Here is a 24,018-nt window from a genome sequence, read left to right on the forward strand (position 1 = left end):
GGAGAGAGTAGAAGGAGAAAGGAAGGGGAAGTAGACTAGTATGGAAGCGGAAATACACCAATGAGAGGAAGAGTGGGAAGCAGAAGGGAGAAGAAAGGTGGGAAGGGAGGGATAGGAGAGAGGGTAAGGGGGGAAGACGAGGAGGATGAGGATAAGGAGGAGTGGAATGAAGAGAGAGGAGAAGGAGAAAGGAAGGGGAAATAGAGTAGGAAAGGAAGAGGGAGGGAAGAGAGGAAATAAGAGAGAGGTAGAAGAAAGAGGTGTATGGAGAGTAGAAGAGCTAATAATGGGTTTTTATCTTTTTGGGGTGTTGAGGACAAGAGGAACTGATGTAATTATTATTTAATACTATATGATACTGGCTATGTATAGTATACATGTATGTTATAAAAATGGAAATAAAAATATGCTTATAAAAAAAAGAGAATATGGATGCAAAAAAACACTTGTAACCAAACGACATGCTGTTATGTAATGGATGAGAATTTTTTTATGCTGGTTTTTTATGTTTAAAAATAAAATAAAATTGCAAAAAAAAAATTGTCCATAATCTGAATTCATTATTAATATCAGTCACTCTGCAAAATGCTTAGACGGGGGGGAAAAAACGAGCTTCTGATCTCCCAGAAAGTTTGCAGCGTCGGGGAGGAGCGGAGGCTCAGGAGGAGGAGCTGCAAGGCTTTCAATCCCAGTCCAAGAAGCCCCGTTTAGGGAGACGCTCTTCCAAATAACAATAACGCGGGTAGAGTCCGGAGGACACCCGTGGAAATCTGCCGGGGGGAAAGCTCCGTTACGGGGGTGGGGTGCTTTGCCCCGGTCGCCCGGCAGGGGGCAGCAGAGGGGCCATCGCCTCATCACCTAGGACTAAAAGGGCGCCGGTCCCTTTAAGAAACCCACGGCGTGGGAGTCGAGGCTTGGAGGCGCCGATTGGGCGGCGGAAGTCGAAGGCGGGCTCGGGGTTGGCCAATCAGTGTCAGGATCGGCCGCCCCGCCCTCCTTTCCTCTCTCCTAGGCGGCCGGCGCTGCTGCTGCTGCTGCTATTCGGGAGGGGGGCGGTATTTGCACGGTATTTGCAGGTAGGGGGCGCTGCTGGCGCTCCGCAACGCCCGCGGCGGCTTCCGGTTGAGGCCGGAGCCGGTCTGTGGGTGGCGGAAGCGAGAGACTCTCTTTCTTTTTTTTGGCGCCGCCATGGCTGAGAGGGCTTTTCCGAACCCTTTTGCGGACTACGACAAATCCTTGGCGGCGGGATACTTCGACCCTTCAGGGCGGGTGAGTGCTTGGCTTCTTCCCGCTGCTCCTTTTACGCCGGTGTTACCTCAGCCTCCGCGGAACTTAAAAAGCCGCCGAGGTTGAAAGCGGTTGAGGGAGTATTTTGGTAGAAAGGCTTCAGTCATTGGGGCTTTTTTCCCCCCCCTCATAATAACGCCTGGCGGCTAATAAATGTCAACAAGCTGCCGTTTTTATCGTTTTTCAGTCTTGCCTTCTTCATAAAGGACCTTTCCCAGCGTCGTTTGCCAGAGTCTAGGTCGTTAATCTTACTTTGAATTCAAATGCCGAAAAGAAGAAGTACTTAACAATATCCCCTAATTCGTTCTTACAGCTTCTAGTTAAAAATAGAAACCCATTATTCTCCTTCCCAAAATTATATCGCATTGGGTCTCCAACCTTGGCAACTTTAAGACTCGTGGACTTCAACTCCCAGAGTTCCTCAGCCAGCAAAGCTGGCTGAGGAATTCTGGGAGTTGAAGTCCACGAGTCTTAAAGTTGACCAATCTACAGCATTGGCGTGGTTTCTGTTTGTGTAATGCCCACTCTTGTACAGCAGGGGGCGTTCAGGTATATGGCAGGTAAGCTTTGCTGGCTGAGGAATTCTGGGAGTTGAAGTCCACGAGTCTTAAAGTTGACCAATCTACAGCATTGGCGTGGTTTCTGTTTGTGTAATGCCCACTTTTGTACAGCAGGGGGCGTTCAGGTATATGGCAGGTAAGCTTTGCTGGCTGAGGAATTCTGGGAGTTGAAGTCCACGAGTCTTAAAGTTGACCAATCTACAGCATTGGCGTGGTTTCTGTTTGTGTAATGCCCACTCTTGTACAGCAGGGGGCGTTCAGGTATATGGCAGGTAAGCTTTGCTGGCTGAGGAATTCTGGGAGTTGAAGTCCACGAGTCTTAAAGTTGACCAATCTACAGCATTGGCGTGGTTTCTGTTTGTGTAATGCCCACTTTTGTACAGCAGGGGGCGTTCAGGTATATGGCAGGTAAGCTTTGCTGGCTGAGGAATTCTGGGAGTTGAAGTCCACGAGTCTTAAAGTTGACCAATCTACAGCATTGGCGTGGTTTCTGTTTGTGTAATGCCCACTTTTGTACAGCAGGGGGCGTTCAGGTGCAGGGCAGGTAGATGTTCTCAGTGTTTTTAAGGAAACTTTAAGACATCCCCCCCCCCCCCCAAAAAAAAAATCAGGTAATATTGTGGGTTAAGTGTAATATGCTTTTGATAAAGGAAGATAAATCTTAGTGTCACCTACTGTAGTGCGGAAATACAGTTCCATAATTTTTAATGACTAATGCGATATAATTTTGGAAAGGAGAATAATGGATTTCTATTTTTAACTAGAAGCTGTAAGAAGGAATTAGGGGATATTGTTAAAGTAATTCTTCTTTTCGGCATTTGAATTCAAAGTAAGATTAACGTCATTAAAATGGCGTCACTAAAATTTTTAGTGATGGGAATCGGGAAAAAAACTATGTGTGCCATCCACAAATATGAGTGTAAAAACCCAGGTGTGTTATAAACAGCGTTGTGTTTGCCATATCTCTGAAATCATTAAAAAAAAAGGTCAGGCAATTTAGGTGGAAGAGGGTCAAGGGAACCAATAAGGGTGGCTCATTGACTTAGCTACCTTAATAGGTCATGCCAGTTGTGAAGCAAATTACTTTTAATTGTGTTAAATTGATTGGGAAGCAGGATAGTGAAATTCTTTTTTCTTAAGTGCATCACCTTCATGACTATACATCTCATACATTTTGTACATGGAAAGCATAGAATCAGGACTATGCCATTTCTTTTATTTTTCACCATAGAAAGTTTTTATTTTCCATTTTCATAACATATAATCACATCTATACTATTACATAGTCAATATCATGTTGTATGATTAAGTACTTACATCAATTCATCTTGCCATCAACTACCAAAGGGGGGGGGGAAAGAAAAACCCAGTTATTGGCTCTTCTGCTCTCCATACACCATATTTATACCTTATCCGACACTTTCTTCCCCCCTCTCTCCTCCCCCTTTCTACATCCTTCCTTCCTTCCATCATTTTCTACTCTACTTCCCCTTCCTTTCTCCTCCTTCTCTCTCCCCTTACCACTCCTCCTTATACACCTCATCTTCCACCCTTCACCCTCTCTCCTGTTCCTATCTTCCTTCTCTGCTTCCCACTCTTCCTCTAATTCACTTGGTGTGTTTCAGCTTCTGAGCAAACACCCTTTTGTGTTGATGGTATTTATAATTCCATTTCAATATACATAAAAAAGAAAAAATAGCAGTATACATGTACAATCATCCAACATCCCTCCTCCAACTTAGTAAACTCCACTCCCACCCACCCTCCCCAGGACTATGCCATTTCTTTCAAACCCCAATTAAGGAGGCCTTCTGAATATTGAGATTGTCTTGATTATGAAACTTAGATTAAAATATGTTTTTTGTGGCTGCTGCTCACTGAATACAACAGACATCTTTAGAGAAGGGTAGATAAAGGAAGATAAATCTTAGTGTCACCTACTGTAGTGCAGAAATACAGTTCCATAATTTTTAATGACTGAGTGGTGATGGGAATCACGGGGAAAAAAACTATTTTAAAAAAGGGTGCTCATTGACTTAGCTACATTAATAGGTCATGCCAGTTGTGAAGTAAATTACTTTTAATTGTGTTAAATTGATTGATAGTGAAATTCTTTTTTCTTAAGTGCATCACCTTCATGACTATGAAGAAACAGAAGATTCACTCTCATACATTTTGTACATGGAAAGCATAGAATCAGGACTATGCCATTTCTTTCAAACCCCAATTAAGGAGGCCTTCTAAATATTGAGATTGTCTTGATTATGAAACTTGGATTAAAGTATGTTTTTGTGGCTGCTGCTCACATTACAACAGATATCTTTAGAGAAGGGTGTGTCGTGAGAACATCCCTAAGAAAACCAGGAACTCTGAATTGTAATTACTCTGTCAGTACCCTTAGGCAGAATACTTGGCAACAGCTTTAGCTTTTCAAAAGATAATCTATACATTCAAAATAAGATTTTTGGCTAGAGTGTGAAGTGTTTATTATGCTGTGCAGAAATATGTACTGTGCCATCCACAAATATGAGGGTAAAAACCCAGGTGTGTTATAAACAGCATTGTGTTTGCCATATCTCTGAAATCATAAAAAAAATGTCAAGCAATGCTGAGTGAAGCATCTAGCTATGAAGTTTATATAGCAGTACTGAAGAGACATCACTGGACTGTGTTAGCTTTAACTCAAGATGAGGATCTTGTTATTGACATATAAAGGCCTAGCTAACTTGGGAGAAGACTTTGGTATCTCACACTTAACTTTCCAAAGAATCACAACATTCAAGAGAAGAATCATTTTTGATGATGTTATTGTGTAGATTGCCCTTTAGCAATAACTGCTAGGACCTGTTTCAGATGCCTCCCAGAGATGCATCTTTACCCAAGTCTTCCTTGTATGAATATTAGCTGTTATATATGGATGTATATATTTACTGATTAAATGGTTTCCACTTATTGTATTTCATAATGATTTCATATACCTAACACTTTATGGAAAATGTATTCTGCTTCAAGATAAATAAACATCAGTTATTGTAAGCACATGTATCAGTTGTGTTGCATTTGTTTTTAGCTGTGTATGGATGGCCTTCATTTAGCAACCACAGTTGGGGCTCACAACTTGGTTATTAAACAAAGCTAACTGATACAGCAATAGTGCTTATGTCTTATTTAAGCCTTCCTGTGCTTTACAGACTTATGAGGATTGGCCGCAAAGTTAATTTTTCATCGCTGTTGTAATTACAAATGGTCACTTACTATACATGCATCTGAGCTCTTTTCAGACAACACAGTACAGCGTGTGTATATACATTTTCTCTCCCTCTCTCTCTCTCTCTCTCATATATATATATATGATGATGAGAGCTAAATAGCTTGAAATAGATCTATACTTGTCTCCTTTTATTGATCAGCACAAATGCAACACAAATGTAACAAAGGCAACAGTAAAAATAATGGCTTTCTGTCTGGATGGTCTCTTGGGATGAGCCGATAGACAGAGAAAGGAAAGCAGATGCTTCCTCCCATATTTGGGCATACCAGGGGTTTTGACACAAAATACATATATACACACACACTGTATTTTTGGACTATAAGACGCACCATGATTTCAAAGAGGTGTAAGAAAAAAAGGTTTTTGTCCTCCTTGGCCAACAAAAGGTTCTGGCTGCTTTGATGATCACAACCTCTATATGAATTAACAGTGGGATGCATCTATAAATAATTGCAATCCTAGGCTGCATAAACATAAATAGAAGAGCAAAGAGAAATAATCATTTCTCTTTGAAATGATGGACGACAAAAGTGTTCATAATTGTACCAGAGTACAGGTCAAGAAATAATGGGTTTACAAGGAGATGGAATTTGGTTCTATATGAGGTAAAAATTTCTTGATAGCCGTAGTTCAACAATGGGGCAAACTACCTTGGGTTTCCTTTTGCTGAAGATCTTTAAACGGGATGGATCTCCTATAGTAAGGAGCTCCTGCGTAATTTCCCTTTCTACCTTCACGTATTTATGTATGTATTTCTATATAATGCCAGTGTTCATCGCAACATTTCAAACCTGAAAGGGTTTTTAGGCTTGGAGCCTCAATAAATACTTGACTCCATTAAGAAATGGATATCTCCTTCATTTGCTGTGGTAAGCGTTTCATGCTTGCCACAGCAAATGTTGGTTAATCTATAGTGCCCTGTACAAAAGCTTCCATGCGGTAGAATTGTGGTGAGTCAGCGCAGACTGTCAAGTAATATTGTACGCTGCTATTTCTGTCCTATTTGTCTAATGGCAATCATCTAGCAGAATCTACTCTTAAAAAATTGAGTAGCCTTCAAGGTCCCCTCAGGGGAAAGTATTGCACTGGCTATAACCTCAAGGTGATAGGTATGGATGGCCCATGTATCACCAGGGGAGAGAAATACAGTTTTAAATGTTTAAGGTTAAATTCTTAATTAATAGCTACTTGGAAGAAAGTGTGCCTGCAGTAATAGGGTTTTCTATAAAAATGAATTTTGATTCTTCTTTCCCTTTTTAAATTAACTGCTTCCAGTCTGGCAGCTGTTTATTTCCTTTATTCTTCTAAAAAGGTGGTTCTCTTAAAAGCATAGAGCACTTCAAAGTACTTAGTTTGGCACATCTTGATGAGTGACAGTGTGTCTGCTGAGACGTAACCACTGTGTTTTTATTAACATCTACAGCTCACTCCTGAATTCAGTCAGCATGTGAATAATAAAATCAAGGAGCTTCTCCAACAGATGGAAAGAGGTCTGAAATCTGCCGACCCCAGGGACTGCACTTGTTATACTGGCTGGGCAGGTAGGATGGGAGAGCTGCAAAATGTGAATGTTAAATAGCATGTTTTAAACTGGATGTTTAAAGAATGGCTGGAGGACATACGGTCTTATTATACTGCTGGGATTGAATTTGCCTCAAAGAAGGAAAGACTTGGGGAATCCTGCAAATATTAGTTATCAAGGGATTTGTAAGCTATTCATTTTTTTCAGGGTGGATTATCTCCTGAATGTGATAGTAATTCTCTGGACAGAGAAAGAAAAAAGATTTCCTCTTTTTGCTATTGTTGCAGCCCATTGATAATGGCTGCCAACCTTTCTGCCTTATCAGAGATGTCTCTATGTCAGTGTTTCTCAACCTTGGTGACTTTAAGTCCTGTGGACTTCAACTCCCAGAATCCCCCAGCCAGCATAGCTGGCTGGGGAATTCTGGGAGTTGAAGTCCACAGGACTTAAAGTCACCAAGGTTGAGAAACACTGCTCTATGTTCTTATACTGAAATTCCAAACTAGTGTACTGTGAACTTTGCTTTTTGATAAGCCAGTTTCAAACTATTCTTTTGAAATATACTAGGAGTGCGTTTGCACACATCACATTTAACCATGATTAATGAATAAACTAATGTGGGCTCGAGTTTGGGAAAAATGAAACCCTGCACTATACAATCTTATCACAGTACCACTACTGGACCATCCTGCAAACAACTCCTAAAATTACAGTTCAGGTAAGACCACCTCTCTTAACTGCCTCTGTAGAGAAAGGTTTGTTGAGTATATTTTCATGTAATTAATTCTGTGGCAATCTGAAAACAATTGACACTTATATGATTGCTAATAAATAATACTGGGAGAGACCATCCCCAACTCTTTCTGTCACAATTCAACTGTTGTAGAGGCTGATGCCATTTAGACGTATCCTGGAACTGAGCAATAGCAATAGCAGTAGACTTATGTACCGCTTCATAGGCCTTTCAGGCCTCTCTAAGCGGTTTACAGAGAGTCAGCATATTGCCCCCAACAATCTGGGTCCTCATTTTTTTACCCACCTCGGAAGGATGGAAGGCTGAGTCAACCCTGAGCCGGTGAGATTTGAACCGCTGACCTGCTGATCTAGCAGTAGCCTGCAGTGCTGCATTTAACCACTGCGCCACCTTGGCTCTTAACTGAGGTTAAACAGCAAGTTTAACTCTACATTTCCTCCCATCTTATTGTCACCAAGCAGTAGGCATCTATGTTAAAAAAGGTGCTCTTTCTTTCTCATCGTAGGTTGGGTGGGCAACCCGCAGGCTTTCATTTTGTAGCCCTTTGAATGTCCTCGGATTATGATTTCTGAAAATGACCAGTGAGTTTCCCTCCATTTTGACATTGAGAACTGATGAGAACTATAGTGTATCAAGCCATATCAATATGGACTTTTTTAAAGGAAGAAACTTTCCAAATCTTGACCCGCCCACATGTGGCTTACCTATTTTATAGCCCTCTTCTGCTGCCGCCCCCCCCCTTAAAATCCTCCCCGTGGCTTTTACCTTTGAAAGTTCTATCCCTATGCTAGATGCCTAGCGGAGTTGCAGTGTCAGCAATATTGGGCTTTGCTTACTATCTGTTTCCGTCAGCCATTTAACTGTAGCAATAGCAGTTAGACTTATATACCACTTCATAGGGCTTTCAGCCCTCTCTAAGCGGTTTACAGAGTCAGCATATCGGCCCCAACAACAATCCGGGTTCTCATTTTACCCACCTCGGAAGGATGGAAGGCTGAGTCAACCCTGAGCCGGTGAGATTTGAACAGCCGAACTGCAGAACTGCAGTCAGCTGAAGTAGCCTGCAGTGCTGCATTTAACCACTGCGCCACCTCGGCTCTTAACTAACTAACCAAGCAAGCACCCTTTGTTAAACAGGTAGTTCTGCAGAATCAATAAAAACCTGGAGACACGTCATGCTAGAATTCTATAGAGAGGATTTTAAATGGATAGAACTCTCTCTGCCAACAGACAGAAAAGGCTAGAACAGGACCTGTGCAGATCAGCCAGGTTTTACCTTGATAACAGTAATAATACGGCCTCTATAAAGTTAACTCTGCTCATTCTCCCTGCCACTATGCTAGCAAGCATCATTTTGTTAGTTCCAAAATTTTATAAAAGGACTTCTAAAAAATCAGATTTTTTTAAAAAAGTATTCTTTTAGAAGCATATACTTCCTCTGCAATCCTCTGTATCCCATTTTTTTAATTATAATTTTTAAATTATTTCCTATCAGGAAAACAGAACCAATAAAATGTTAGAAACTTAAGTTCTGATTACAGTTTGGTTCAATTGCAGTTTATCTGTCTTCTAAATTGAGCCCTGAACAAAATTGTGATCAGTTTCTATCTCTACTTTTTATCTAAAAACCAGCAAATTAAATGTATGCTTCAGGGTAGAAATTTAAATACCTACATATAAACTGGTTTCTTCTATATTGCCAACTCCAAAAACGGTAGAAGGCAATTCCTATTTGCATCTTCAGTGGTTTTTAGTTGATATTTTTATTAGTTCCACTTTTGGCAAAATATATACTGTAACTTATATTTTGTATATACCTCTTGTGCTTTCTTCATTTGGTGTAAGCTATCTGTAAACATATGCACAAGAAAGGGGTCTTTGGATCTTTTGTAAACCAATTGTGATGGGGGAATAACACAAACTGCTACGTTGTACTATACCAATTCAAGACAAATTAGCTGCTCAGGAAAAAAAATATATAGATAAGATTGGAGGGACTGTTAAAGAAATACAGTGTCATACTAGTACCATTAAAGACAGTTAAAATAATGAGTGTAAGATTTGATTATAACCCATAGTGGTTTAATTGTTATGAAACATTCAGTACCTTCTGCAGTATCATAAACATCTCAGCCTTTGTTTAAAAATTAAAAGATGTAAATTCTTATGATTCTGAAAGAAAAGGCCAACAGTTTTCACTTTCAGATTCAGAAAAAGCAAAAATCTGAATACTGCTAGAGTTTGAATATTGGAGTATCAGTTATTCTCACAGGCCTATACAATACATTTTCCATACCTACTTTTCTATTTGAGCCCATTTTTTTATTTCATCTGCAAACTTCAACCAAAAGTGACATCTAACCCTAAAGTCTGCAAACTCCATATCATACAAATTGAAATGTGGAAACATGGCTTATTCCATGCTGCTGTTAAAATTTTGATACTGTGCTGTGACTAATTAGCTAAAGGAAATATGGTGATATCCAGAATAAGACATTTTCTTCTTAAAAATAGTTTCAGGTACATAGCATTGCAGATGAGACTTAGGATAAAATACCTTTTCGCAGCCTTCATTGATAGTACTAACACAGAAACTGCCTAGAGAGTGGACAAGGTTATTAACTTCAGCAGGAAATAGAGATTTGTCCTTAATATTCATGCATAATTGAATTGGTATGACGCTTGGGAGATTACCTATGCAGAATGAGAAAATGATCTAAATTTAAAAATATTCTATGAGCAAGAGAAAGTAATTTTGCAAGCAGCTCTTCTTTCTTTTTATTTTTTTAATATAAGCTTAAATACAGAGGTCTGCATTCTCTTAGCAATGGTTAATGAGTTTGAAAGTACAAGTGTACTTTATAGTGCTGTAAATCGAAAGAATGAAAAATCTGGAACTACTGTGTCACCCTTTCCTACAGTGTTATTTTTGAAGATGCCTCTAGAATGCAGACTGTTTCCTTGAAGACTTCAGACTAACATTAATAATGTTTTCATTTGTACTTAATACATTTACCAACTTTCCTTCTTTACTAGCAATAATTCACATTTTCTAATGTCCTTTTAAATCAGTAAATCACTGTCCTGTTTTTGACCTTGGCATTTTATGGCTTGCTAGGTTTATACTTCTTATTTCTTGCTGATCATTCTTCATTCTGTTAGTGTTTTTTCCGATAAAAGATTATCATTGCATTTTGGCTACAGTGAAAAAAGACATTATTCCAAAGTCTCCAAGCCTTTGTTAATATTTGGATATGAATCTATATCTGTTTTGGTCTCTAAAAATTAGTTGACATAATTAAATCACGATAATGGAAATGTAAGAATTATAAAACAAAACCATCACCTTTTGACATATCTTATGCATCAAATATTCAAACTCTCACTGACACAAACTTAGAAATGCTGAATAATGATTTCTCCTGTGCGCTGCTTGGAGATGGTTCTTGCTACCCATTCAGAAGGCCAACAGAAGCAGTTCTACAACGTTGATTTGGGTTCCCCCAAAAGTGAAGCGATCCGTCCGGTGGTGGACATCATCGGCCATGATGAAGGATCACCTTCAAGGAACCATACTGACTAGTCGTCACAACCGACACCAGCTTATTCGGCTGGAGTGCCCACTTAGGTCAGCAAGTGAGACAGGGCAGGTGGTCTCAAGACGAGTCAGCTCGCAACATCAACAATTTTTCTGTTTTGTTTTTGCACAATACTGCTTCTCATCGACTGTACTAATCTTACATATCACTGAGTCATTCTGCAGTTGATGAATGGACTTAGAAATGTGATATGATCAAAGTTTTCCAAGGTATTAAATATTAAAATTTTAGGTTTTAAAGTTATGTCTATTAATGACATTAGCATCTGAGATGAAAATGCATCAAATATAAGCTCCTATCAATAAGATCCTAACAAGAGTATTATGTATATGGTAACCATGATTGTCAGAAATATAGACTGTTTATCCATCCCTAAGAGTATTAACCCAAAATTATCTAGAATTTATCTTTCAAATGTATGACAATGGATATTTATGGTTAGACTGCAGATAGTACATTTAATGTAACTTTAATGTATTTCCCTGTTTTTAGAATGATTTTATGGTTTAGGATTATCATAAAAGTGCTAGTACTGTAATTACATGATTTTCTGTTTTGTATTACTATGCAATTAAAAAGGCTTTGTCTTAATAGACAATATAATTTTATAGGTAGTCTTTGGCTTATGACTCCTGTTTAATGATTTCTCAGAGTTAACAATTGCATTGGAGAAGGTGCTTTATGACCTATAAATATCACGACTGATTACAGCATCATAATCACATGATTAGGTTGGCTGTTTTTTTTCCTGATTTCTGCTGTTTTTTTTTTTGTTTTTTTTTTTGTAAAAAAAAATAAAACCATGAAATCAGGAGCATGGATTTAGACTTAATACCATGTGATTTGCTTAATGCTGTAAAAATGGTCATAATATAAGGTCTGCCCTTGTGGTTACCTTGACATATGACCCTCACAACTTATGATCAAGATTCCAGTTCCAATTGCCATCGTAAGTCAAGGAAACCATACTTAATGAAATGAAATTATTATTGTTAATGGTTCAATGAAAATGATAAATAGTGTGATTCCTTTTTCAGGCATTGCTTTGCTATATTTCCATCTACATGAGGTATATGGAGACCCCTACTATCTTCAGATGGCTCAAGAATATATAAAGAAGAGCCTTGGCTGCTTGACAAAGCGGTCAATCACTTTCTTATGTGGTGATGCTGGACCTTTGGCTGTGGCTGCAGTTGTATATCATAAACTACACAATGACAAGCAAGCAGAAGATTGCATTGCTCGGTAATGTCTCAAAATATTTGAGTAAATGCTCAGTGATACCTTAAACTCTCCATGATATATATTGCCTTACTTATGAGGAGGGAAAGCTGTTTCCACCAGAAGGTTGATGTTGAGTGCAGCATCTGTTATTTCATAATAACATAATAGGACAACGAATAAAGGTGTCCCTCTTAACGAAATTATAATATTTAGGAAGGGAAGTACATTCGTTTTCAGAATGATTAATTTTGACAGACTAGATAGAGAAAACATTGGTAAATTGCATAGATTTTCCTTGAATAATCATCTGAATTTAAAGCTTCATTGCTAACACTTTTTCCAAATTTATATTTCCTATTTAAATTTTGCTAAAAAATGCAAATCTCTATTGGTTAAAGCAATGGCATATATCTATAATAAAATTCTGATGCTACTTTAAATTGATTTCAATGTAGAAGGCATATTGTACATTATTTTTATATTTCTTGTACTTTAGTTATCCAAGAGTGTTTGAATACTCTCTGTTGTCTGTATGTGTGTTTATGTCTGTGTATAAAAAATGCCCTTCTCCTACTCCTTCCTGATGTTGCTGTCACTTGGAACTGCTACATCTAACATCACCACTGTCTTCTGGCCCTTGTGTACAACCACAGTGTCAGTTTATTGGCCTAGTACCTGCCTATCTGTCTGGATCAGTCCCACAGGACCTTATTCCTCCTATTCTCCACCACCTTTTGTAGAATCTCCTATCTGGACTTTGGAGGGTCTAACTCTAGCCCATAGGCTGTGCAAATGTTTATACACAATGCTAGCTATTTGGTTATGTTCTTCAGTGTATGCTGAACCTGCCTACACCTTATGCCCTGTCACTTTGTGTTGGGCTTCCTCCCCTCCCCTCCTCTCTTCAAAAGATAGGGGTTCCAGGTCATCCCGCTTCTCTGTTGCCCCAAATCCTGGAAGTATATTTAGGCAGCTTGCGTAGTCTCATATGACTCTGGGTTTTATAAACAGAACTGGAGAAAGACACACATTCTCCATCAGGGCAGTATTCATTTAAACGCATTCTCTATTCTTTGTTTCAGTTGGGAATTTTTTCTTTTGTTCCCCCCACTCTTAACTCCTGTTCTGAGAATATGAATTCAGTACAATCACCTAGTGCCCTCTAATGGTATTATTGGAATAAAAAATGAAATTGTAAAATAATTGTCCTTGAAGGCTGAGGAGCTCTACATAACAAATATTAACAAAGCAAATATTAAAAACTGAGTTTAGAAAACCTTGAATAACAATCTTGAGTTTGTTTATGATACTGTTTTGCTAATTTCCACGTGAAATATGATGCTTTAGCATTAATTGTATGTTATTTCCCTCCAACTAAAAAAAATGGGCTCTTAATCACAGATTTTTTTTTGCAATTAAAGATAACAACAGTTTCATTTTATCCTTGGATTTTCTAATCCAAGTATGCCTAATTCTGTATATTTTCCCAGTATGCGTAAATTTTTAATCATCCATTTCCTAAATCCTGAGACATAGCTTGAAATTCTGTTGCCTGCTCTCAAAATGTATGTAATGCCTGTCATCTTGAAAGAGGATATGGTATGCTAGAGACCTCTGACTTCAACTGCGACTAGCATAAGTTCATAACTGACTGTTGAGGTTTTGTCATTCTGTTGTGGTTTAGGGAGACCAAAATATACAAAAATTAATCTTGAGTAACACAGAGTTGTTGTTTGTTCCTAGTGATCAGCAATGCTGTTTTCTCTTAAAGCAGCAGCCCTCAACCTCTTGGGTACCAGGGACGGTTCCATGGAGAAAGGGTTTTTCCCACATGCCAGAGGGGGCATGGTTTTGTGTGTTGCCTGAATCCTGTGGATGGGGCTTCGCTTGTTTATGGGGCCCAGTTGCTAGCATGCCACAGACTGGGGGTTGGGGAGCCCTGACTTAAAGCACTACCCATAGAAAGCAGAATCGTATTTCTGGATGCTCGGTTTGGAATCGTGGCCAGAAGAGGCTTTGCCCAGTTTTGGCTAATGCAATACAGGAAGTAGGATCTTGTTACAGTGGTTTATACTCTTTATCTGCCATAGTGTGAACATTGCATTGCACATAGGACTGCTTTTGGAGTTTGTTACAGTTGGCCAATAGTTCAAAACCCAGCAGCCTCCTCTGGGAAGTATCTTCAGGATATCCCTTTCTGTGTAAAACCAACTTTTATGGTGCATTCCTCCTAGGCAGGGATGCTTACATATGTAGTAGGAGGGATAGGAACCTTTTTTTGTTGTGATCTTCATCTTGTGCAGCTGCTGCCCACAAATCTCAGAGATCCATGTGGCATCTACCTTGACATCTTTCAAGAAGCCTTTAGAAATCGAATTCTTTCGCAGGGCAATTGAAGCCTGAGGTTTGTTTGTTAGTGATTTGAGATAGGTGTGGTGGTTCTCTGTATTTCTCTTGGTTCCACCACAAAACCGCGGTCGACTAAAGCGCGCCCGACGAAACCGCGTACCTGATGTCATCACAGCGCGACAAAAAAAGCACACTGTGAGCGGTAAAGCTAAAATTAACGCGTAAACCTAAACCTAACCCCCCCAAACCTAACCCTTAACCTAACGCTAAACCTAACCCTTAACCTAACGCTAAACCTAACGCTAACCCTTAACCTAACCCTAAACCTAACCCTAACGCTTAACGTAACCCTAAACCTAACCCTAACCCTTAACCTAACCCTAAACCCAAACCCAACCCTTACCTTTACGTGAATCGGCTTGCTTTAAAAGCGCTTTTTAAAGCTTCCTTTTTTCTCCGCGGTCCTTGTTGTCGCGCTGCTGCTGACGTCAGCGACGCGCTTTAATCGGGCGCGCTTTAGTGGACCGCGGTTTTGTCGTGCCACGTTTCTCTTGCTTTTGCCCTTGGTTTTATTTCAGGTTGTGTTGTAAACTACTGAGAATTTATCCTGACCTTCTTAGAAGTGTATAAATTCAACCAGTCAATGAATATGGGAATTATGAAAATGGGTGCTTAATAAATAAAAGAAGTTGTGGGAGGGAAGAAAATGTTGCAGAAAATAAGGTTGAAAAGGATATTGGGTGCATTGTGAGGGGAAAAATGTAGTCAGAAGAGGAAGAAAAAATTAAGAATAAAAAAGAGTTCAAAATCACAGAGTGATTGTAGCATGACATACACACACCACCAACAGTGGGAATAAAATCACAGAGTAAATTTTGATGGAAAATAGTATATATGTATATTTTTGAAGAGAGCCTAAATAAGGATAATGTAACATACAGGTAATCCTCGACTTACAACAGTTCATTTGGTGACCATTTGAAGTTGTAACATCACTGAACAAGGTGACTTATTTTCACACTCACAATCAATTAAGCATCCCCATGGCCATGTCATCAAAATTCAGTTGCTTGGAAACTGGCTTGTATTTATGACCGCTGCAGTGTCCCGGGGTCCCGTGATCACCTTTTGCAACCTTCTGACAAGCAAAGTCAACGGGGAATCCAGATTCACTTAACCACCAGGTTACTAATTTAATAAATGCAGTGATTCGCTTAACAACTGTGTCAAGAAAGGTTGTAAAATGGGGGCAAAGCTCAACAAAAGTCTTACTCGGCAATAGAAACGTTCGGCTCAATTGTCGTAAGTCAAAGACTACATGTAATGCAATGTAATGTAATATCATAGTAAAATAAATTATAGCACACTTTAAACATGCTTAGAAATCCTTCTCGAATTGGAGGTGGGGAGGGGGAAACTTTCCTTGCCATTGAATTATAAAGTCTAATAGACTTTTTTCCCCTCCAAGCTTATTGCAGCTGCCTAAACTAGATCCACGAACCCCGGATGAAATGCTTTATGGACGAATGGGGTATTTATCCGCTCTGCTGTTTGTGAACAAACATTTTGGAGAGGAAAAGATCTCTCCAAATCACATCCAACAGGTATTCTATCCCTTTTTTCTTTTCTTTTTTTGTATCCTGAGCTACTCAAAATACAGGTAGTCCCTGACTTTTGACCACAGTGGGCCCAAAACGTCCATTGCTGTGCGAGACAGTTAAGTCAGTTTTGCCCCATTTTACAACCTTTTTTTTTAGTTATTAAATAAATCAAAGCAGTTGCTAAGTTATTAACATGGTCGTTAAGTGAATCTGGCTTCCCCATTGACTTTGCTAGTCAGAAGTTGCAAAAAGTGATCACAGGACGCTGGGACACCGTAACCATCATAAATACATACCAGTTGCCAAGCATCTGGATTTTGATCATGTGACCATAGAGCAGTGTTTCTCAACCTTGGCCACTTGAAGATGTCCGGACTTCAACTCCCAGAATTCCCCAGCCAGCATTCGCTGGCTGGGGAATTCTGGGAGTTGAAGTCCGGACATCTTCAAGTGGCCAAGGTTGAGAAACACTGTCATAGATATTCTGCCGCAGTCATAAGTGTGAAAAATGATCATAAGGCACTTTTTTCAGTTCCGTTGTAACTTTGAACAGTCACTGAACAAATGGTTGTAAGTCAAGAACTACCTGTATCTATAAACTCCTTCCATGGTTAATAATGCAGCCTTCTAATGTCTGCTAACCATATTTTAAAAAAAAAACAGATCTCATAAGATTTCCAGATCTCACATGATGGGCAAATTCCTCAAGATTTGAAGAGTGTAATTGCAAAATCTCACGAGATTTGGACAAGTCCCAATCCCCCCCTTTTTGGGGGGAGGTGGGGGGTAGGGGTTGCCTGGAAATATTATTGCCCACATCTACTAAGTTCTCTCATTTATTAAAAAAAATACAACACTGTTCCTTATCGGCTAGCATGATAATTGTAAATGAAGAAAAAAATATTTATTCAAATCCCACTTGGCTATGAACAGATTAGAGATGTAGATTATGTAATCATTTTATCTGTGAGACTCCTGTGAGGCAGTTTCTCAGCAAACTTGATGGAGGGATACTGGAATATTTAAAAGTTTTAAGTCTATCCTGCTATATAAAATACCTAAAAAAGATTATTGTCATGCTTTTCCCCTTTTATTTATGCCAGCTACAAAATTTTGAAGCATAGCCATTATTATTTCTGATTTTCCCTGTAGGTTTGTGAAGCAGTTATGGCGTCTGGTGAGAATTTGGCGCAGAAGAGGAACTTCACAGCTAAGAGCCCACTCATGTACGAATGGTACCAGGAGTATTACGTAGGAGCAGCCCATGGTCTAGCAGGAATTTATTACTACCTGTTGCAGGTGAGAGGCACTCCGCGGTAAGGAAAAGGTCTGTTTAGAAGAATACAGCCATTCATGTTGGCTTAGATGTGGCCAGAGATTTCATCACCATTAATGTGGCACAAGTTGTAAAATAAAACTCTTGAGTTTCCAAATGCGACAAATATTCTTTTTCTACAGAAATTAATATCCTATGTACAAAATTGTTGCAACTATAAGCCAAATTATAACTAGGTTATTTTAAAATTTTGAATAGCAGTACATGAAACATAAGACAAGTGTAATAAACTCAGTAGTTTAATTGAAATCTTTTTAGATGGAAACTGAGAAAATAAAAAGCTTCAGAGCACCTTGCTTTGATTCTCCTGATAGCTTCTTCAGATAATTGCTAAACGATAATATCTTTTTCTTCTGCTTTTAATATGACTTGATAGTACTCTTCTGAATTATGATACTCCTTTTTAATAAAATAAAATCTCTCACTTTAATTTGTTATTATTAGGTATTGAGAACATGGTCACGCTTATCCGACGTTTGGAGTATTTTACAGCCCCCTCCAGAGTCAGACAATTTACGGGCAATTCCATCTTTTATATTTTTAATGCCGTGCTTTAAAACACAGATGAAGTAGCATCTTATGACCGATTTAAGATCATGGGTATTTTTCTTATTGCAGCCTGGTCTTGGCGTGAGTCAAGCAAAATTGCATAACATGGTCAAGCCAAGCGTGGATTATATCTGCCAGTTAAAGTTTGTCTCTGGCAATTACCCCCCTTGCATCGGAGACAACAGAGATTTGTTGGTCCATTGGTGCCACGGCGCGCCCGGTGTTATCTACATGCTCCTTCAGGCCTACAAGGTAGGTAGTAATAGTTAGAAAAACCGGACAAGACTTTTGTCCCTTCCTGTCAGATTGTTTGATGTGTCCATTGTAACTAAAATGGATTTTATATGTCCCTGCCATACATTTTGATGGTCTTACTGCTGTGTAACGGTGACAGCTGGCAATGACGATTCTTCCATTTGTTGCTCAAGAGATCTTTTCAAGGAAAATGACAGTCAGAAGAATCAGAATAGAGCTGTAAGGGATCTTGGAGGTCTTCTAGTCCAGCCCCCTGCTCACGCAGGAGATCCTACACAATTTCAGACAAGTGGCTGTCCAGTCTCTTCTTAAAACCTCCAATGATGAAGCACCCACAACTTCTGAAGGCAAGTTGTTCCACTGGTTAGTTAAGGAGAAACTGTTAGAGGTTCCTCCTTAATTCCAGGTTGCTTGCCTCCTTGATTAGTTTCCATCCATTGCTTCTTGTCCTGTTTTCTGGTGCTATAGAAAATAAATTGACCCCTTCCTCTGTGTGGCATCATCTCAAATGCAGGAATCCTGCTATCATGTCCCCCCTAGTCCTTCTTTTCTCCAGACTAGCCAAACCCGAATCCTGCAAATGTTCTTCATATGGTTTCATCTCCAGGCCTTTAATCATCTTAGCAGCTCTTGCACATTTCCAAAGTCTCAACATATTTTTTTTTTTGTAATGTGGTGGCCAAAACTGGATACGGTATTCCAAGTGTGGTCTTACTAAGGCTTTATTAAGCTAATACTTCACGTGATTTTGATCCTATGCCTCTTTTTATACAACCAAGGATTGTATTAGCTTTTTGGCGGCTGCTGCTGCACACGGCTGATTCATGTTTAAGTAATCGTCCACTAGGATTCAAATGTCCCCCTCACAGTTACTTATTTTGAGCCAGGTTTTGCCTAATCTGTACGTTTTTCCTCCCCAGGTGTAAAACTTTGCTCTTCTCCACGTTAAATTTCATTTTGTTGGATAGGACCCATTGTTCAAGTTGTCAAGACATTTTTGGATCCTGCTAACTTGGTGTCATCTGCAATTTCGAAGAGTTCCCCTTCTAATTCCCTCATCTAAGTCATTTATGAAGATATGGACCTAAGACAGAACCTTGTGGTACCCCACTGCTTACTTCCCTTCATGTAGATGTAGTACCATTAATGGCTCCTTGTTGAGTATGGTTTGTCAGCCAGATACAAATCCATCTGGTGGTGATGCTGTCGAGCCCACATTTTTCTAGCTTACCAAGAAGTAGGTTGCGGTCTACTTTGTTGTTGGATGTCCATCGCATTTTCTTGATCTACTAATTTAGTCACTTTGTCAAAGAATGGAAGATTGAATTGGCATGATCCGTTTTTAACAAAGCCGTGCTGGCTACTAGTAATAACTTCGTTTCTAAATGTTCACAGATCTGGTTTTTGATTATCTTTTCCAGTATCTTCCCAGGTATTGACATTTGGCTGTCTCTAGTTTCCTGGGACTGGTTATTTGTGTGTGCGCGCGTGTGGTTTTCCTCTGGTAGTTCCCTGGTGCTCCAAGATTTTTTTAAGATATTATACAATGGTTTTGAGATAACATCTGCCAGCTCCTTCAGAACTCTGGAACATCAGGTCCTGGTGATTTCTATTCCTCAAGGTCAGGCAAGGTGTTCTCTTACCATTTTATTGCTTATTTTAATTTTTATTTCTAGTCTGCCTTTTACAGGTATGGTTTTAGTAGGTTGGCTTTTATAGTTTCTTTTTGCGTGAAGGCAAAGAATGAGTTAAGCAGCTCTGCTTTCTTTCTACTGCCCGTTACTTCCTTGCCATCATCTCTCTTTGATGGATCAACAACTGTTTCCTTGGCTTTTTTCTTGTTATTTACAGTATATGTTTAAAGAATTTTTATTATTATTATTATTTGACTTTTTTTGTAAGCCTTTGTTCATTTTGAGCCTTTGCTTTTCTGACTTCATCTTTGCAGATTCGGTCTATCTGTTTATACTCTGTCTTAGTTATGTGTCCTTCTTCCCATTTTTTGTACTTACCCGTTTTATCTCTCAGTTTATCAGAGAGATCGTTGTGCAGGCATAGTAGTTTCTTCTTGGATTTCTCGCTTTTATTTTTCAGTGGTATTGTGTTTGGACTTTTATGATCATATTTTTCAGTGTTTCCCACGTTTTCTGTTCTTGTTCCACAGAGAGTGTGAATGGCCACTAATTAGCAAGAATACGTTGAGCCTTTTCTGTTTCATCCTCCAATGATGAAAAAAGCTGCCAATAATAAGTAAGAGAACAAAATGCTGCTTGTTTTCTCAGATGTTTGGGGAACAGAAGTATTTCAGTGATGCCTTGCAATGTGCTGATGTGATATGGCATTGGGGGTTGCTGAAGAAAGGATACGGGCTGTGCCATGGTACTGCAGGCAACGCATATGCCTTCCTGGCACTGTACAACCTTACCCAAGACATGAAATACCTCTACAGAGCTTGCAAGGTGAGCACATGTCTATATGGGACAAGATGTCTAGCTTGGCCTGCAGAAAAATTAACCAGGCAGACAAAATGTAGTTGACTACTTCATACAACTTTGATGATCTGCGTTGAAAGGTCTTATTCTTATTTTATCTGGATTTTTTAAAAAGCCTCAAACTGTTGGGGGGGGGAAAGGTAACAAATTGCTTGGGATTTAGATCTGCAGAACTTCTGAACTGCTACCTTTTTTTACTTTTTCTTTTTTTGCAAATATGCAAAAACACAGTTTACCATTGGAAAATTGTTGATATTGCAAATTTCCTACACAGAGGCCACTTTTGTCAATCTTATCATTTCCCTATTAGTCACAGAGCTTAAAGCGAGGTTACTTGTTATTCTTTTCTTTTTCCTTATATAAGTCACTGGCTTTGAATTTTGGTGGTGGTGGTAATTGAAATTTATTGTAGGAGAAAGAGATTACTTTTACCATTTGCCCTATTTTCTACAGCCCTTTCCCTCTTAAATAAAAAGCCTGCTCTGGAGGATATGTGATCCTCTAGTACAGTATTTTTCAGTCTTAATAATTCTAGGTTAATTGAACTTAAATTTCCAAATTCCCCAACCATCTTAAAGCTCAGGAATAATCAGGATTAGGAGCCTGAATGTGAAAAATTCCCCCAGCCTTGTCTAATCTGCCTATCCTAAGTTTTCTTGTCCCCTATGTGTGCTTCTATTCGGCTTTTGACTCAGAAGGCTTGGATTTACACCAGGAGGAGGTTCTTCCGTCCCAAGCCCTCCCTGAGTTTCTTTTACCAGTCATTTTTTAAGTTTTGTGCTGTTAAAATGTTTGCAAAAGGAGCTTAGAAAATACTTACAAAGCACCTACACATATATTGTTATCAGCAAATATTCTCTCTGTCTAGGATTCATTTTCAGTATTAGCATATATTGAGACATATCTTGTGCATAAAATTAATGAAGACTGTAAGAAATGATTCCTACAAAAATTACTTCTACTAGATAAAAGTGGTGGTGTTGTGTTTTTGTTTTTTTTAGTTTGCAGAATGGTGTTTAAGTTACGGGCAACATGGGTGTCGGACACCAGATACTCCTTTTTCCCTTTTTGAAGGTAATAATCATTTCGCTTTTCCTCTTTTCAGAATCTTAATCTTTTTGGCTGAACGATAGTAACAATTGGGATTGGATAACTGAAGTATGGTCTCATACAGTCAAATTTCTGCATAAGCTAATAATAGCATACATGTGGATCAAATCAAATTATTGCAGCTGAAGGTTATATTTTTGTATGTAGCTCCCTGCATCTGTTGCCCTCCAGATGTGTAGGGATTATTTATTAGTTGAGAATGCTGGTATATAGTTATCCCAACACAACTAAAAGTGTCCTTGATTATATGAGACTTCTATTAGAGCCGACAAACGGGTTGTCTCTGGGATTTTTGGGGGTGGGGGGGTGGGATGTCTGCCTTACTAAAATGGATTTTCCTTATCCATGACAAACTGAAACATGAAGAAAAATGATTTGAGGACCTCAAAGTCAAACTGACAAAAAGAAAAATAAATTAAAAATATAACATGGATTTCTCTGTTCCTCTTCTAGAACACATTTGAAGTGATGATACTATATTATAATTAGCATTAATACTTACATAATACTGGAAATATTTTGTATATCCTAGTATTGCAGATGTCCCACCGTAAGGTTTTTGGCTAGTTAATGGCATATCTGGGATTAATTAATTGATTAATTAATTCAAAAACTGTCCTGTTTCACCTTTCCATCTAGCAGCCACCATGAAGCACTTTGAGTTCATACTTCACTCAGAAATTTTTATTACATCTAGACGTTGGCTATGTATCTCACTATTACCATAAATAAATCATTGCAAAATACATGTTGCCTGCTCTTCTAAATCAATCTTCTTCCATCCTAAGTGCCCTGGAGATGTCTAAACTTAAGTTCCCAGATTTCTTTACCTACTATGGATATTTGCTAATAGTTCTCGGATTGAAAGCCAGGCATCCGTTTAAGCATAATTATTGTTTGTCTGTTGTTATTGTTTTTTACAGGAATGGCTGGAACAATATATTTTCTTGCTGATCTTCTGATACCAACCAAAGCCAGATTCCCAGCTTTTGAACTATAAATTCCTTCTCAGCCAATATTAAATACTGACAAGAAGTTATTCGGTTCTTTGGAAAAGGCAGATTAAGTAGGCTAATTTCTTAATTTTTCGCTAGAAAATTCAAACAATAAGAGGAGTATTCATGTTTACATTCTCTTCTGTATCTGATCTACTTTTAAAAACCACTAGCTTTTTTTGTAAGCGTTCTAGATCAGTGTTTCTCAACCTTGGCAACTTGAAGATGTCCGGACTTCAACTCCCAGAATTCCCCAGCCAGCGAATGCATTCGCTGGCTGGGGAATTCTGGGAGTTGAAGTCCGGACATCTTCAAGTTGCCAAGGTTGAGAAACACTGTTCTAGATTCACAAAATACAAAATAGTTTTGTCTGTTTTATTGGAGGGGCTGCAACTTGACTAATGTTTTTTGAAGATAAAAAGCATAATATATTTGGCAGTCAATTAGTTTGCCTTGCTTAGTAACTATAGGACAGATCTTGTAATTATATTCTGGCAAGAAATATTCCTTGTGTTGGGACTCCAAAACAAAGCAAAGACTATGGCTAACACAAGAATTTTTTAAAGCCATTTCTGAAACATATATCCTTCTGATTCTATGCATGTTTGTTCTTAAAGCAAATGCACTGGTGTCTTTATCAGCAACTTGTTACCAAGCGTATAACTCTTGGATGAATGTTTATAGCACACTTCCAACAGGAATTGAATATGTGTGGCTATATTTACCATTGCATTTTTCTTATCTGTGACAGGTTAGAACAATGTGGCTTATAGTATAGGACCTGTCTGAAATCTTTTTGTTAACAGTCATGTATCACTCAGTATTTATTAGTAGCTTGTAAACTCTGATAAATTTATTATATAAAAAAAAAGAATTTACCAATTGACTAGTATTAGCTTGAGTTAAGGTAAAATGCAAACTGTACTTCAGCTTTAAAAAAAAAGGCTGAAATGATTCTTCTCACATAGTTAAATTAACACCTGGCTAATCTTTCAAGACAAATACTAAAATATACATCTCATAAAAAAGAGGTAGCTGATTCCAAATGATTAAAAGAAACTGTTCTGTAGTTCTTGCATCTTATAGTGGCATAAGTTACTTCAAGGCTGCAATG

General features: G+C 38.6%; 1 protein-coding gene across 2 annotated transcripts; it reads left to right on the plus strand.

Moving 5' to 3' along the window:
• Nucleotides 1–1,143: 1,143 nt before the first annotated feature.
• LANCL1 (LanC like glutathione S-transferase 1) lies at nucleotides 1,144–23,142 on the plus strand. Of its 2 annotated transcripts, none has more exons than XM_087706413.1 (9): nucleotides 1,144–1,269; nucleotides 6,542–6,659; nucleotides 12,031–12,238; nucleotides 16,035–16,170; nucleotides 17,320–17,466; nucleotides 18,122–18,304; nucleotides 20,590–20,766; nucleotides 21,801–21,873; nucleotides 22,833–23,142. In XM_087706413.1, the coding sequence occupies exons 1-9, from the start codon at nucleotides 1,189–1,191 to the stop codon at nucleotides 22,907–22,909; spliced, it is 1,200 nt and encodes a 399-aa protein (XP_087562539.1). In that variant the 5' UTR covers nucleotides 1,144–1,188; the 3' UTR covers nucleotides 22,910–23,142. The 2 variants fall into 2 exon arrangements, with proteins under 2 accessions (XP_087562539.1, XP_087562546.1); XM_087706420.1 differs by lacking the exon at nucleotides 1,144–1,269 and adding an exon at nucleotides 10,834–11,202 and having other exon boundaries at nucleotides 6,583–6,659.
• The last annotated feature ends 876 nt before the right edge of the window (nucleotides 23,143–24,018 follow it).

Source organism: Thamnophis sirtalis, unplaced genomic scaffold (genome assembly GCF_051295495.1).
Source record: "Thamnophis sirtalis isolate CommonGarterSnake01/CBP01778 unplaced genomic scaffold, rThaSir2_p1.2 scaffold_1, whole genome shotgun sequence".
Taxonomy (NCBI): domain Eukaryota; kingdom Metazoa; phylum Chordata; class Lepidosauria; order Squamata; family Natricidae; genus Thamnophis; species Thamnophis sirtalis.

Coding starts and splice junctions, on each gene's coding strand:
- LANCL1 (XM_087706413.1), top strand. CDS start 1,189: ATGGCTGAGAGGGCTTTTCCGAACCCTTTTGCGGACTACGACAAATCC. Junction 18,305..20,589: donor TGCTCCTTCAGGCCTACAAG/GTAGGTAGTAAT, acceptor TTGTTTTCTCAG/ATGTTTGGGGAACAGAAGTA. Junction 20,767..21,800: donor ACCTCTACAGAGCTTGCAAG/GTGAGCACATGT, acceptor TGTTTTTTTTAG/TTTGCAGAATGGTGTTTAAG.